The following is a 14974-nucleotide window of genomic DNA, read 5'->3' as shown; positions in this document are numbered from 1 at the left end:
AGAACATTCCTACTAGGAGAGTAGCCGAGGATCCCTAAAACTAACAACGTCTTTATGAAAGGACTCCCTAGAAAGACACAGCACTGTAACACTTGAGAAAGACACTGTAAAAAAAAATATATGGGGAAATGGTGACAACTCTGTGAACACTGTTGAGAATGTTGTTTTCTAACACAGGTTAGGTTGTCTGGTAACATCACAGTGACAGCGGGTTAGGTTGTCTGTGATACCCAGAAACCATAGTGACAGCGGGTTAGGTTGTCTGTGATACCCAGAAACCATAGTGACAGCGGGTTAGGTTGTCTGTAATACCCAGAAACCATAGTGACAGCGGGTTAGGTTGTCTGTAATACCCAGAAACCATAGTGACAGCAGGTTAGGTTGTCTGTAATACCCAGAAACCATAGTGACAGCAGGTTAGGTTGTCTGTGATACCCAGAAACCATAGTGACAGCAGGTTAGGTTGTCTGTGATACCCAGAAAACATAGTGACAGCGGGTTAGGTTGTCTGTGATACCCAGAAACCATAGTGACAGCAGGTTAGGTTGTCTGTATTACCCAGAAACCCCAGTGACAGCGGGTTAGGTTGTCTGTGACAGCATCGTTACAACACTACAGAAACATGCGTTAGCTCAGCTGATGCTCAAAGATCATTCTTCCCCAGCAACTTGATAACAAACCAGCAGATACCGTAAAGTTATGTTAGCGCCATGCAAGCTTGCTTTGGTCTAAGAATTCAATAATCATATGCTTATGCAATTAGTTAGCATAATAGCGATTAGATTGGTTTAGCTGGTAGCCAGATGCATTTCTACTTTAGCCTTGGCTATTGTTAGCCAAAGCAGAAACAGAAAGACAACCAGGGCCCCATTCAGGAGGGTGCAACAGACACATATTGTATCTTACATCCTTCTGTATTCTACATTTTAAATATAAGCATATCTGTTTATACGCCAGGATGTGGTGTAAACTTTGTACCCGTCTGAACGTGGCCCCATGCTAGCTCAAATCAAACAAACCCCAGTAGTCCCTGATCTTGTCGTTAAGAGAGAAGCCACACGGAGAAAAGAGGACACGCGCATATCCAGATACCTGAGTCGACAGTTTTTGACTCGTGCTTTTGTTTGTTTCTGTCTGGAAAGGAAGGAACAGAGCACATGAAAAGAAAAAGAACAAAGAAAGAAAGAAAAATAACAAAAATAAGCGTTTCATTCAAAGAGGCTATAATATCTCATGATATGAGTACCAGGTCCTCCCATGTTTTCATTGAGGTAGAAGTAGCATGCTATGCTAACGTCCGACATGCTAGAGAGGGAACAGAGGCTTCTCTCACCCCAAGGAAAGTCAAATAAGGTTATTGATCTGAAGCTACACTATATATTTAAAAGTATGTGGACACCACTTCAAATTAGTGGATTTCAGCCACACCCGTTGCTGACAGGTGTATAAAACCGAGCACACAGCCACGCAATCGCTATAGACAAACATTGGCCCATCCTGAAGAGCTCAGCGACTTTCAACGTGGCAGGATGGCACCTTTCCAAACATGTCAGTTGGTCAAATTTCTGCCTTGCTAGAGCTGCCCCGGTCAACTGTAAGTGCTGTCACTGTGAAGTGGAAATGTCTAGGAGCAACAACGGCTCAGCCGCAAAGTGGTAGGCCACACAAGCTCACAGAACGGGACCGCCAAGTGCTGAAGCGCATAGCGTGTAAAAATTGTCTGTCCTCAGTTGCAACACTCACTACCGAGTCCCAAACTGCCTCTGGAAGCAACGTCAGCACAAGAACTGTTCGTCGGGAGCTTCATGAAATGGGTTTCCATTGCAAAGCAGGTGCACACAAGCCTCAGATCACCACCCGCAAAATGCCACGTGTCGGCTGGAGTGGTGTAAAGCTCGTCGCCATCGGAGTAGTGGAAACACGTTCTCTGGAGTGATGAATCACGCTTCAAGATCAGGCAGTCCAACGGAAATCTTAACACTACAGCACACCATGAAATTCTAGAAGATTCTGTGCTTCCAACTTTGTGGAAACAGTTTGGGGAAGACCCTTTCCTTGTTTCAGCAAGACGATGCAACCGTGCACAAAGCGAAGTCCATACCAAAATGGTTTGTTGAGATCGGTGTGGACGAACTTGACTGGCCTGCACAGAGCCCTGTCCTCAACCCCATCAGTCACCTTTGGGATCAAGTGGATCGCTGCCTAATCGAGCCAGGCCAACATCGGTGACTGACCTCACTAATGCTCTTGTGGCTGAATGGAAGCAAGTCCCTACAGCAATGTTCCAATATCTAGTGGAAAGCCTCCAGAAGACTAGGGGCTGTTGTAGCAGGAAAGACTCCATATTAATGCCTGTCATTCATGGAATGTGATGTTAGACGAGCAGGTGTCCACATACTTTTGCTCATGTAGTGTATCTTAGGCAGCTAACCATGTCCAGATACAGACAGACCTTGATAACAGTAAGATAATAGAGAACAGTGAGACTCAATAACAGGTAATTTCCTGTTAGAAGTGGGATTCAGAAGTGTTAAAGAGTCAATCCGTGGCGCAGAATATCTGTGTTGTAAAGCTTTCCGATTGAGCCGACGTCGTTTGCGACCGCGCCATTAAGCAGATCTTCAGCACTACGGCCTGTCATCAATCTAACCCTGTTACCCGAAAAGACGTCATTCACAGTAATATTCAGATCAGGAACCAGCTACTCTGGTCTCGGCCTGTCATCAATCTAACCCTGTTACCCGAAAAGACGTCATTCACAGTAATATTCAGATCAGGAACCAGCTACTCTGGTCTCAGCCTGTCATCAATCTAACCCTGTTACCCGAAAAGACATCATTCACAATCTTACAGGAGATGTCTGTTGTTGTTGTTGTATTTTGTCTTACTATCACAGACGTAAGGTTTATCCACATCATCGTTGGTAGCAGCTTCTGTCCTCCTGCGACTGGACCCTCTGCCCTGTGAAGAAAAATACATGATGTCACACCACACTAGACCTCTTTCGCTCTCTCTCTCTTTGCCAAAGCAAGTCAAATAGATAATGAACAATATAATATTAACAGAAAATATTACACTCACGAAAGTTCCAAAAAGAATAAAAGACATTTCAAATAAATATGGGTTGTATTTACAACGGTGTTTGTTCTTCACTGGTTGCCCTTTTCTCATGGCAACAGGTCATAAATCTTGCTGCTGTGACGGCACACTGTGGTATTTCACCCAGTAGATACGGGAGTTTATCAAAATTTGTTTTGTTTTCGAACTCTTTGTGGGTCTGTGTAATCTGAGGGAAATATGTCTCTCTAATATGGTCATATATTTGGCAGGAGGTTAGGAAGTGCAGCTCAGTTTCCACCTCATTTTGTGGGCAGTATGCACATGGCCTGTCTTCTCTTGAGAGCCATGTCTGCCTACGGCTGCCTTTCTCAATAGCAAGGCTATGCTCACTGAGTCTGTACATAGTCAAAGCTTTCCTTAATTTTGGGTCAGTCACAGTGGTCAGGTATTCTGCCGCTGTGTACTCTCTGTTTAGGGCCAAATAGCATTCTAGTTTGCTCTGTTTTTTTGTTGATTCTTTCCAGTGTCAAGTAATTATCTTTTAGTTTTCTCATGATTTGGTTGGATCTAATTGTGTTGCTGTCCTGGTGCTCTGTGGGGTGTGTTCGTGTTTGTGAACAGAGCCCCAGGCCCAGCTTGCTTAGGGGACTCTTCTCCAGGTTCATCTCTCTGTAGGTGATGGCTTTGTTCTGGAAGGTTTGGGAATCGCTTCCTTTTAGGTGGTTGTAGAATTTAACGTCTCGCCTGGATGTTGATAATTAGCGTGTATCGGCCTAATTCTGCTCTGCATGCATTATTTGGTGTTACATTGTACACAGACCCCTCACAACCATAAAGGGCAATGAGTTCTATATGTGATTCAAGTATTTTTTTCCAGGTCCTAAATTGGTATGTTGAATTTGATGTTCCTTTTGATGTCGTAGAGGACCCTTCTCGGGGGGCTTCCTCACCCTTCCTTTCCTCTGCTTCCTCTTCGGAGTGTCCACTTCAAAGTCCTCGTCGTCATGGAAACCGTCCCCATTCTCGTCTGCTTCCAAGACCCTCTACAGACGAGTAAACACAGGAGGGAGGTAAAAAGGGGAGGAGATGAGAGGAGGAGGAGTGACAGAGGAAAGAAAGTAGATATTTGACACAATTTACAAATCAAGAATTCTCTGCGTTTCCATCGTGACAGTTTAAAAGTGTGATCTTGTATGTAAAGAAATTTAAAATTATTGTATTTGGTTGCATGATATGTGCCAATAAGGCCCATCTACTGTTGCCCCTTTGTGTGTGTGTCCCTTCTCTCTTGCCGTACCTGTATCTCCAGAAGGGTCTCGTCCTCCTTGATGATGTCTTTCTTCTTCTCCAGTAGCCCCTCCCCTCTGAGCAGGGTCTCCAGAGCTGTGGCCTCTCCTGGGGAGGGCTCCTTCTTCGGGGCCAGCTCTGCCTCTGGGGGGGGGGGGAGATTGACTATCGTATAAACCAAGCACACATCTTCCAGACGACCAGTTCACACCAGTGATATAAACAATGCCTTGTGTTTTGGTTATGTTAGCGGTTAGCCAGCCCTGCACTGATACCTCTGTGTGTGTGTGTGTGTGTGTGTGTGTGTGTGTGTGTGTGTGTGTGTGTGTGTGTGTGTGTGTGTGTGTGTGTGTGTGTGTGTGTGTGAGAGAGAGATCATAGAGCACCAATGGCCAGTCTCCTTCCCAATGCTGTTTCTTATTGGCCTAAACCAAGGGGGGGTTGTGTCAGAGTCAGAAACAATACAACATGAAATACGCCAGGTTCAGGGGATAAAGGAGGGATGAGAGGAGAAGAGGTTCAGGGGATAAAGGGGGGATGAGGGGAGAGGAGAAGAAGAGAAGAGGTTCAGAGGATAAAGGAGGGATGAGGAGGAGAAGAGAAGAGGTTCAGGGGATAAAGGAGGGATGAGGGGAGAGGAGGAGAAGAGAAGAGGTTCAGGGGATAAAGGAGGGATGCGGGGAGAGGAGGAGAAGAGGTTCAGGAGATAAAGGAGAGATGAGGGGAGAGGAGAAGAGGTTCAGGGGATAAAGGAGAGATGAGGGGAGAGGAGAAGAGGTTCAGGGGATAAAGGAGGGATGAGGGGAGAGGAGAAGAAGAGAAGAGGTCTGGCTGTTTTCTTTACTCTGTTTATTTTTGTATCACCGCCACCAGAGATCAAGGTCTCAGACCTCCTCCCCCTCTTCTTCTAACCTCCCTTCTCTTCTTCTAACCTCCTCCTCTTCTATCCTCCCTCTTCTTCTAACCTCCTCCTCTTCTAACCTCCTCCTCTTCTAACCTGCTCCTCTTCTTCTAACCTCCCTCCTCCTCCTCTTCTTCTAACCTCCTCCTCTTCTAACCTCCTCCTCCTCTTCTTCTAACCTCCCTCCTCCTCCTCTTCTTCTAACCACCTCCTCCTCTTCTTCTAACCTCCTCCTCTTCTAACCTCCCTCTTCCTCCTCCTCTTCTTCTAACCTCCTCCCCCTTCTCTTCTAACCTCCCTCCTCCTCTTCTAACCTCCTCCTAGTCTTCTTCGAACCTGCTCCTCCCCCTCTTCTTCTAAAGTCCTGCCCCTCCTCTTCCTACAGTCAAATAAATATATTATTTCCATCTCTATTCACTTGTCTATTTGCATGCAGTACCTCACTCTCTATTTATCTCTCCCTCTCTCTCTCTTTCCCCCCTCTTTCTCTTTCATTTCCGTGGAGATATACTGAGGAGTGAGAGGATAATCTCTGCTTCCTTCCTGTTGTATAGTTTATAATAAAGAAGATAGAGGGATGAAGGGAGGATGCATCTGTTATTAATAGCAGAAGCAAGGTTAATCTTCCCTCTCTCTCCCTCACTCCATTTCTTCCCTCCTCCCCCTCTCTTTGTGTCTGCTGTAGCTAGGTTGACTTTGACGAGACACATCCTCCCGCTCTGCCTCCGCCTTCCCCTAGCTCTCCCCTCCCTTCCTCCCTCCTTTCCCCTTCTCCCCCTCCCTCTGCTGTTGTCCCCTGAGAGAGGGGGAGGAGGGTAGCAGAGCAGAAAGCAATGAGGTAGCTAGCTACAGATTACTCATGCTGTGTATCCCTCCTTCAGCACCTTTATGGCTCTGTACTGTCACTCAACCCAATAGGACCGGGGCAGAAAGGAACTGGATGGTCTAAAGCTCCTCTCCTCTCCTCTCCTCTCCTCTCCTCTCCTCTCCTCTCCTCTCCTCTCCTCTCCTCTCCTCTCCTCTCCTCTCCTCTCCTCTCTTCTCTTCTCTTCTCTTCTCTTCTCTTCTCCTCTCTTCTCCCCTGCCCTCTCCTCTCCTCTCCTCTCCTCTGTTCTCTGTTCTCCTCTCTTCTGTTCTCCTCCCCTCTCCTCTGTTCTCCTATCCTCCCCTCTTTTCCTCTCCTCCCCTCTCCTCCCCTCTCCTCTGTTCTCCTCTCCTCCCCTCTCTTTTCCTCTCCTCCCCTCTCTTCTCCTCTGTTCTCCCCTCCTCCTCTCCTCTCCTCTGTTCTCCCCTCCTCCTCTGTTCTCCTCTCCTCTCCTCTCCTCTGTTCTCCCCTCCTCCTCTGTTCTCCTCTCCTCTCCTCTCCTCTGTTCTCCTCTGTTCTCCTCTCCTCCCCTCTCTTCTCCTCTCCTCTCCTCTGTTCTCCCCTCCCCTCCTCCTCTCCTCTCCTCTGTTCTCCTCTCCTCTGTTATCCCCTGCCCTCCTCCCCTCTCTTCTCCTCCCCTCTCTTCTCCTCTTTTCTTCTCTGTTCTCATCTCCTCTCCTCTCCTCTCCCCTGCCCTCTTCTCCCCCCCAGACAGGAACCACTGAATAAACACGGTGCGAATCCTAAAGCCCAGGAGAGGTACTGTTACATTCCTGTCTCTTGTTATTATGATTCGTATCAGTAGTTCAGTCAGAGTACTGTTGTCAGAGTACTGTTGTCAGCTTACTGTTGTCAGGGTACTGTTGTCAGAGTACTGTTGTCAGGGTACTGTTGTCAGCTTACTGTTGTCAGGGTACTGTTGTCAGGGTACTGTTGTCAGAGTACTGTTGTCAGCTTACTGTTGTCAGGGTACTGTTGTCAGAGTACTGTTGTCAGGGTATTGTTGTCAGCCTAGTGTTGTCAGCTTACTGTTGTCATGGTACTGTTGTCAGAGTACTGTTGTCAGCTTACTGTTGTCAGGGTACTGTTGTCAGAGTACTGTTGTCAGCTTACTGTTGTCAGCTTACTGTTGTCAGGGTACTGTTGTCAGAGTACTGTTGTCAGGGTACTGTTGTCAGCTTACTGTTGTCAGGGTACTGTTGTCAGGGTACTGTTGTCAGCTTACTGTTGTCAGGTTACTGTTGTCAGGGTACTGTTGTCAGGGTACTGTTGTCAGCTTACTGTTGTCAGGGTACCGTTGTCAGGGTACTGTTGTCAGAGTACTGTTGTCAGCTTACTGTTGTCAGGGTATTGTTGTCAGCTTACTGTTGTCAGCTTACTGTTGTCAGCTTAGTGTTGTCAGCTTACTGTTGTCAGCTTACTGTTGTCAGGGTACTGCTGTCATGGTACTGTTGTCAGAGTACTGTTGTCAGCTTACTGTTGTCAGGGTACTGTTGTCAGCTTAGTGTTGTCAGGGTACTGTCGTCAGGGTACTGCTGCCAGCGTACTGTTGTCAGGATACTGTTGACAGGGTACTGCTGCCAGCGTACTGTTGCCAGCGTACTGTTGTCAGGGTACTGTTGCCAGCAAACTGTTGTCAGCGTACTGTTGTCAGGGTATTGTTGTCATGGTACTGTTGTCAGCTTACTGTTGTCAGGGTACTGTTGTCAGCTTAGTGTTGTTAGCTTACTGTTGTCAGAGTACTGTTGTCAGGGTACTGTTGTCAGGGTACTGTTGTCAGGGTACTGTTGTCAGGGTACTGTTGTCAGCTTATTGTTGTCAGCTTACTGTTGTCAGCTTACTGTTGTCAACTTACTGTTGTCAGCTTAGTGTTGTCAGGGTACTGTTGTCAGGGTACTGCTGCCAGCGTACTGTTGTCAGGATACTGTTGCCAGGGTACTGCTGCCAGCGTACTGTTGCCAGCGTACTGTTGTCAGGGTACTGTTGCCAGCAAACTGTTGTCAGCGTACTGTTGTCAGCTTACTGTTGTCAGGGTACTGTTGTCATGGTACTGTTGTCAGCTTACTGTTGTCAGGGTACTGTTGTCAGGGTACTGTTGTCAGCTTAGTGTTGTCAGGGAACTGTTGTCAGGGTACTGCTGCCAGCGTACTGTTGTCAGGATACTGTTGCCAGGGTACTGCTGCCAGCGTACTGTTGCCAGCGTACTGTTGTCAGGGTACTGTTGCCAGCAAACTGTTGTCAGCGTACTGTTGTCAGCTTACTGTTGTCAGGGTACTGTTGTCATGGTACTGTTGTCAGCTTACTGTTGTCAGGGTACTGTTGTCAGGGTACTGTTGTCAGCTTAGTGTTGTCAGGGAACTGTTGTCAGGGTACTGCTGCCAGCGTACTGTTGTCAGGATACTATTGACAGGGTACTGCTGCCAGCGTACTGTTGTCAGCTTACTGTTGTCAGGGTACTGTTGTCAGGGTACTGTTGTCAGGGTACTGTTGTCAGGGTACTGTTGTCAGAGTACTGTTGTCAGGGTACTGTTGTCAGGGTACTGTTGTCAGGGTACTGTTGTCAGGGTACTGTTGTCAGGGTACTGTTGTCAGCTTACTGTTGTCAGGGTATTGTTGTCAGCTTACTGTTGTCAGCTTACTGTTGTCAGCTTACTGTTGTCAGCTTAGTGTTGTCAGCTTACTGTTGTCAGGGTACTGCTGTCATGGTACTGTTGTCAGAGTACTGTTGTCAGGGTACTGTTGTCAGGGTACTGTTGTCAGCTTAGTGTTGTCAGGGTACTGTTGTCAGGGTACTGCTGCCAGCGTACTGTTGTCAGGATACTGTTGACAGGGTACTGCTGCCAGCGTACTGTTGCCAGCGTACTGTTGTCAGCAAACTGTTGTCAGCGTACTGTTGTCAGCTTACTGTTGTCAGGGTATTGTTGTCATGGTACTGTTGTCAGCTTACTGTTGTCAGGGTACTGTTGTCAGCTTAGTGTTGTCAGCTTACTGTTGTCAGGGTACTGTTGTCATGGTACTGTTGTCAGGGTACTGTTGTCAGCTTAGTGTTGTCAGGGAACTGTTGTCAGGGTACTGTTGTCAGGGTACTGCTGCCAGCGTACTGTTGTCAGGATACTGTTGCCAGGGTACTGCTGCCAGCGTACTGTTGCCAGGGTACTGTTGTCAGCTTACTGTTGTCAGGGTTCTGTTGCCAGCGAACTGTTGCCAGGGTACTGTTGCCAGGGTACTGCTGCCAGAGTACTGTTGCCAGCGTACTGTTGTCAGGGTACTGTTGCCAGCAAACTGTTGTCAGAATACTGCTGCCAGGGTACTGTTGCCAGCGAACTGTTGTCAGGGTACTGTTGCCAGGGTACTGCTGCCAGAGTACTGCTGTCAGCGTACTGTTGTCAGGGTACTGTTGCCAGCGAACTGATGTCAGGATACTGTTGCCAGGTTACTGCTGCCAGCGTACTGTTGCCAGCGTACAGTGTACTGTAATGCTCCCACTGGGCACAGACTCCAATTCCACATGGAAACATCATTAATTCAACTAGTGGGTGCCAAATAGCACCCTATTCCCTTTTTAGTGCACTACTTTTGACCAGGACCCATAAGGCTCTGTAGGGAATAGGGTGCCATGTAGGGAATAGGGTGCCATTTAGGGAATAGGGTGCCATGTAGGGAATAGGGTGCCATGCAGGGAATAGGGCGCCATGCAGGGAATAGGGCGCCATGCAGGGAATAGGGTGCCATGTAGGGAATAGGGTGCCATTTGGGACACACACTTAGTAGTATGGCCTGCAGTCACTCAACCACAGTTACTTTGTCTGTCTGTCTACATGAGGTAAACAAAAGGGAGGGTGGAGGCAGTGTTTCCATACCTACCATTGGGGAGGGTGGAGGCAGTGTTTCCATAGCATTGGGGAGGGTGGAGGTAGTGTTTCCATAGCATTGGGGAGGGTGGAGGCAGTGTTTCCATAGCATTGGGGAGGGTGGAGGCAGTGTTTCCATACCTACCATTGGGGAGGGTGGAGGTAGTGTTTCCATACCTACCATTGCGGAGGGTGGAGGTAGTGTTTCCATACCATTGGGGAGGGTGGAGGTAGTGTTTCCATACCTACCATTGGGGAGGGTGGAGGTAGTGTTTCCATACCATTGGGGAGGGTGAAGGTAGTGTTTCCATAGCATTGGGGAGGGTGGAGGTAGTGTTTCCATACCTACCAGTGGGGAGGGTGGAGGTAGTCTTTCCATAGCATTGGGGAGGGTGGAGGTAGTGTTTCCATACCTACCATTGGGGAGGGTGGAGATAGTGTTTCCATAGCATTGGGGAGGGTGGAGGTAGTGTTTCCATAGCATTGGGGAGGGTGGAGGTAGTGTTTCCATACCTACCATTGGGGAGGGTGGAGGTAGTGTTTCAAATACCATTGGGGAGGGTGGAGGTAGTGTTTCCATAGCATTGGGGAGGGTGGAGGTAGTGTTTCCATAGCATTGGGGAGGGTGGAGGTAGTGTTTCCATACCATTGGGGAGGGTGGAGGTAGTGTTTCCATAGCATTGGGGAGGGTGGAGGTAGTGTTTCCATAGCATTGGGGAGGGTGGAGGTAGTGTTTCCATAGCATTGGGGAGGGTGGAGGTAGTGTTTCCATAGCATTGGGGAGGGTGGAGGTAGTGTTTCCATAGCATTGGGGAGGGTGGAGGTAGTGTTTCCATAGCATTGGGGAGGGTGGAGGTAGTGTTTCCATAGCATTGGGGAGGGTGGAGGTAGTGTTTCCATACCATTGGGGAGGGTGGAGGTAGTGTTTCCATAGCATTGGGGAGGGTGGAGGTAGTGTTTCCATAGCATTGGGGAGGGTGGAGGTAGTGTTTCCATAGCATTGGGGAGGGTGGAGGTAGTGTTTCCATAGCATTGGGGAGGGTGGAGGTAGTGTTTCCATACCTACCATTGGGGAGGGTGGAGGTAGTGTTTCCATACCTACCATTGGGGAGGGTGGAGGTAGTGTTTCCATAGCATTGGGGAGGGTGGAGGTAGTGTTTCCATACCATTGGGGAGGGTGGAGGTAGTGTTTCCATACCTACCATTGGGGAGGGTGGAGGTAGTGTTTCCATACCATTGGGGAGGGTGAAGGTAGTGTTTCCATAGCATTGGGGAGGGTGGAGGTAGTGTTTCCATACCTACCAGTGGGGAGGGTGGAGGTAGTGTTTCCATAGCATTGGGGAGGGTGGAGGTAGTGTTTCCATAGCATTGGGGAGGGAGGAGGTAGTGTTTCCATAGCATTGTACACATACAGATTTGGACTGTAGTCTGTCTGTCTGTTTGCCTGTCTGCCTATCTGTCTGTCTTGGTCTGTCTGTCTGTCATGGTCTGGTAGTCTGGGGTCACATGGTCTGGTAGTCTGGGGTCACATAACTATCTCTTATCCGGTTCCCCTACTAGCCTTCATAACTATCTCTTATCCGGTTCCTCTACTAGTCTTCATAACTATCTCTTATCCGGTTCCCCTACTAGTCTTCATAACTATCTCTTATCCGGTTCCCCTACTAGTCTTCATAACTATCTCTTATCCGGTTCCCCTACTAGTCTTCATAACTATCTCTTATCCGGTTCCCCTACTAGTCTTCATAACTATCTCTTATCCGGTTCCCCTGGTGTTCCTCTACCAGACTAGCCTTTATAAACGATCTCAGTGGTCTTGTGTTAAGGTTAGGGCCCTCTCCTTAGCTGAGGCACAGGAACAACCTATAGTGGGCCCCTCTAATCATTTGTCCATGCGGAGTGAGAATGTAAGAGAGGTGGAGGAGTGTGTGTGTGTGTGTGTGTGTGTGTGTGTGTGTGTGTGTGTGTGTGTGTGTGTGTGTGTGTGTCCTAGAGGAAAGAAAGAGGAGGCATTGATTCAGGCAGAGAGAGAGAACCTGGAGAGAGAGGCTAACCAGAGCCAGATGGTCAGATAGCTAACGTTAGCGCTGAGGCTAAGGCCACTCTGTAGCTACAGACTGACGAGGGGGAACCAGGAATGTGTGTGTGTTTGTGTACGTGATTGTGTGGTGTCTGACGAAGTGCCGAGATTTGTGTGTAACCAGTGTTGGTGAAAGAGAGAGATGCGGAGGGGGAGAGGGAGCGAGGGAGGGAGAGAGAGACGGGGAGGGAGAGAGAGACAGAGAGGGAGCAAGGGAGGGAGAGAGAGAGACGGAGAGGGAGCAAGGGAGGGGGAGAGAGAGACGGAGAGGGAGCAAGGGAGGGAGAGAGAGACACGGAGCGAAGGAGGGACAGATAGAGACGGAAAGGGAGCGAGACGGAGGGAGAGAGAGCGAGGTGTTATTTTCTCACCCAGTCGTAGTTCACAAAGGCGTAGCTGAGGGTCCATAGGGGGGTGGAGCCGCCTCTTCTTCCTCCAGCACCGTGCAGGGTACGTATACATCTGTCCAGCAGCCACACCTAACACACACACACACACACACACACACACACACACACACACACACACACGTCAGAACACAAAAAAACATTTAACAAATATACACACAGTGTAACATACACCTCACTGAAATAACTTCCAGATATCTCCCTGTCCATTGACTTCCTGTTTCCTGATTTGACCTGAGACCCAGAAGGCCTTGCAGGCATCTCTTTACAGTCTGCAGATGTCCAGTCGTCCATTGAGCCAGAGGGAACAATATGGTGTTTACTAAGAGCTGGACACCAATAGCCTCTCCCTTTATCTAGCATGCTGGGCCAATAGCCTCTCCCTTCATCTAGCATGCTGAGCCAATAGCCTCTCCCTTCATCTAGCATGCTGGGCCAATAGCCTCTCCCTTTATCTAGCATGCTGGGCCAATAGCCTCTCCCTTCATCTAGCATGCTGGGCCAATAGCCTCTCCCTTTATCTAGCATGCTGGGCCAATAGCCTCTCCCTTTATCTAGCATGCTGGGCCAATAGCCTCTCCCTTCATCTAGCATGCTGGGCCAATAGCCTCTCCCTTTATCTAGCATGCTGGGCCAATAGCCTCTCCCTTCATCTAGCATGCTGGGCCAATAGCCTCTCCCTTAACCCTCCTGTGGTGTTCTGGTCGAATTGAACATTTCTCTCTGAAAAATGTAGTTCATTTAATCTGATTGTCATCGGGTTCCATGACTTGGTCCACACAGGGCATCTGAACACACAAAATACATTTAGCTGATTTTCATTACATTTTGGGTGTTTTTATTTAACTTTTGTACACTTGTGGTGTCAAAAATGACCGGTCATTAGAAATGAATGGGTGAGACTACAATTAGGTTATAAAATTAATTCAGGCACATGCACATTCATCAAATGGACACACTTTCTCTCCCAGACCCCCACATGCATGTGTGTTTGAGCGCGCACACACACACACACACACACACCTCACTCCCATTCTTGGCTTCCATGGGAACCTTTCCCCAATAGAATCTTTCCCCCACGGAACCACACCTGTTGGAATTCTCACAAACAATCGCAACATTGTTTCTATAATATATAGAACTTTTCTAGCAGCTCTGATATATAAAGCTTTTCTGAGGTCTTGCTCACAATTCATTCTGTGGCAGCACAATGACAAAACTATATGCTGTATGTGAGGCTCTTGATCATCTCTTTGATCATGACACTGGTGAGGAGGAGAGAGACCAGGAAACTGACAGTGAAGATGCATTAGAGGAGAAAGTAGTCTGTGGTAAATAGCACAATATGTTTCATTTAAGTATTTGTTAAAGTCAAAATGATCCAAACATTCAGATTTTTTTTTAAACTCCAAAACGAGTTGTATGAGCTCAGGTCAATGAGGCCTACAGGCCATAAATAGCAAATAGAAGTTCAAAACATGTAATGTTCACAAGAAATGAAGTTGCTAAAAAGATCTAAGACAACATTAGGTGATAATATATGTATTACTTTCGGATTTATAATCAGCTATATATGGGGCGGGCAATTTGGACCGGGGACACAGTATTAATTAACATGAAACGAACACAACAGCAGGGTTAATCTAGCATACTGTGCCAATAGCCTCTCCCTTAATCTAGCATACTGGGCCCTGGGACCACACCCTATACTTTGTGGCCTGCCGGCTTTCATTATATCTATTTATTCTGACTTTGTGTGTCTGCGGCTGTGCGTGTCATTTTGCTACACTGCCCTGCAGTACACCCACCTGGCTCGCGGTGGCGCTGTTCCATCCAGATGTAGCAGTTGTTCTGGGCCACGCCAGTTTGGTTGTCCAGGAAGGGCATGCGGACCGACCGCTCGGCACACAGACGTGCGTTGTAGCTGCGACAGTGTTCTATGGCCTCCCGGTAGAACTGGTCACCTAGCCTTTAAAAACACAAGAGGCTGATTAGCGTAGGGGTTATGTTACAACCTAGCACATAGAGGCACATAGACAATATCAGGCACATAGACAAGCAACAAGTGGCAGATTAATATACTAGCTTATAATTAAGCAATAAGGCACGAGAAGGTGTGTATACAGCCACAATCCCCAGAGGTGCCTTATTGCTCATATAAACTGGTTACCGGAGCAGTAAAAATGTATATTAGAGCATTAAACATGTATATTTTATCATACCCGTGGTATACGGTCTGATATACCACGGCTCTCAGCCAATCAGCATTCAGGGCTCGAACCACCCAGTTTATAACACAACCTAGCGTATCAGGCACACAGAGAGGCAAGGCAACGAGAGGCAGATAAACTGGTTATGTCAACTTTTTAACTTTGACTAAGCTTAGTGTTTTGCGACTGAAGTGGTAACAGGGCTTGAACCAGCAAACCAACATTTACATAGTAAAGGCACTCTCTCCAGTGGGGGGGGACATATGTTTACATTGTCAAAGAAAACGGAATAGACAATTCTCTGTCTCACTCT

At 47.8% G+C, this 14974-nt stretch overlaps 1 protein-coding gene across 2 annotated transcripts in view; it reads right to left on the bottom strand.

Moving 5' to 3' along the window:
• The window catches only part of LOC139414902 (double PHD fingers 3), a 46957-nt gene that overhangs the window by 15416 nt on the left and 16567 nt on the right, over positions 1-14974 (bottom strand). The window contains exons 2-7 of one of the 2 annotated variants that reach the window (XM_071162509.1): positions 14260-14420; positions 12416-12523; positions 4358-4491; positions 4011-4103; positions 2889-2961; positions 1093-1134 (exon numbers count right to left, since the gene is read on the bottom strand). In XM_071162509.1, coding sequence (XP_071018610.1) covers positions 1093-1134; positions 2889-2961; positions 4011-4103; positions 4358-4491; positions 12416-12523; positions 14260-14420 — 611 coding nt within the window. The remainder of the gene's footprint in view (positions 1-1092; positions 1135-2888; positions 2962-4010; positions 4104-4357; positions 4492-12415; positions 12524-14259; positions 14421-14974) is intronic. The other variant, XM_071162510.1, reaches the window with a different exon arrangement.

Source organism: Oncorhynchus clarkii, chromosome 8 (genome assembly GCF_045791955.1).
Source record: "Oncorhynchus clarkii lewisi isolate Uvic-CL-2024 chromosome 8, UVic_Ocla_1.0, whole genome shotgun sequence".
NCBI classification, from domain to species: domain Eukaryota; kingdom Metazoa; phylum Chordata; class Actinopteri; order Salmoniformes; family Salmonidae; genus Oncorhynchus; species Oncorhynchus clarkii.
The sequence above is the reverse complement of the archived record's forward strand: the minus strand, read 5'-3'. Positions and strand labels throughout refer to the sequence as shown.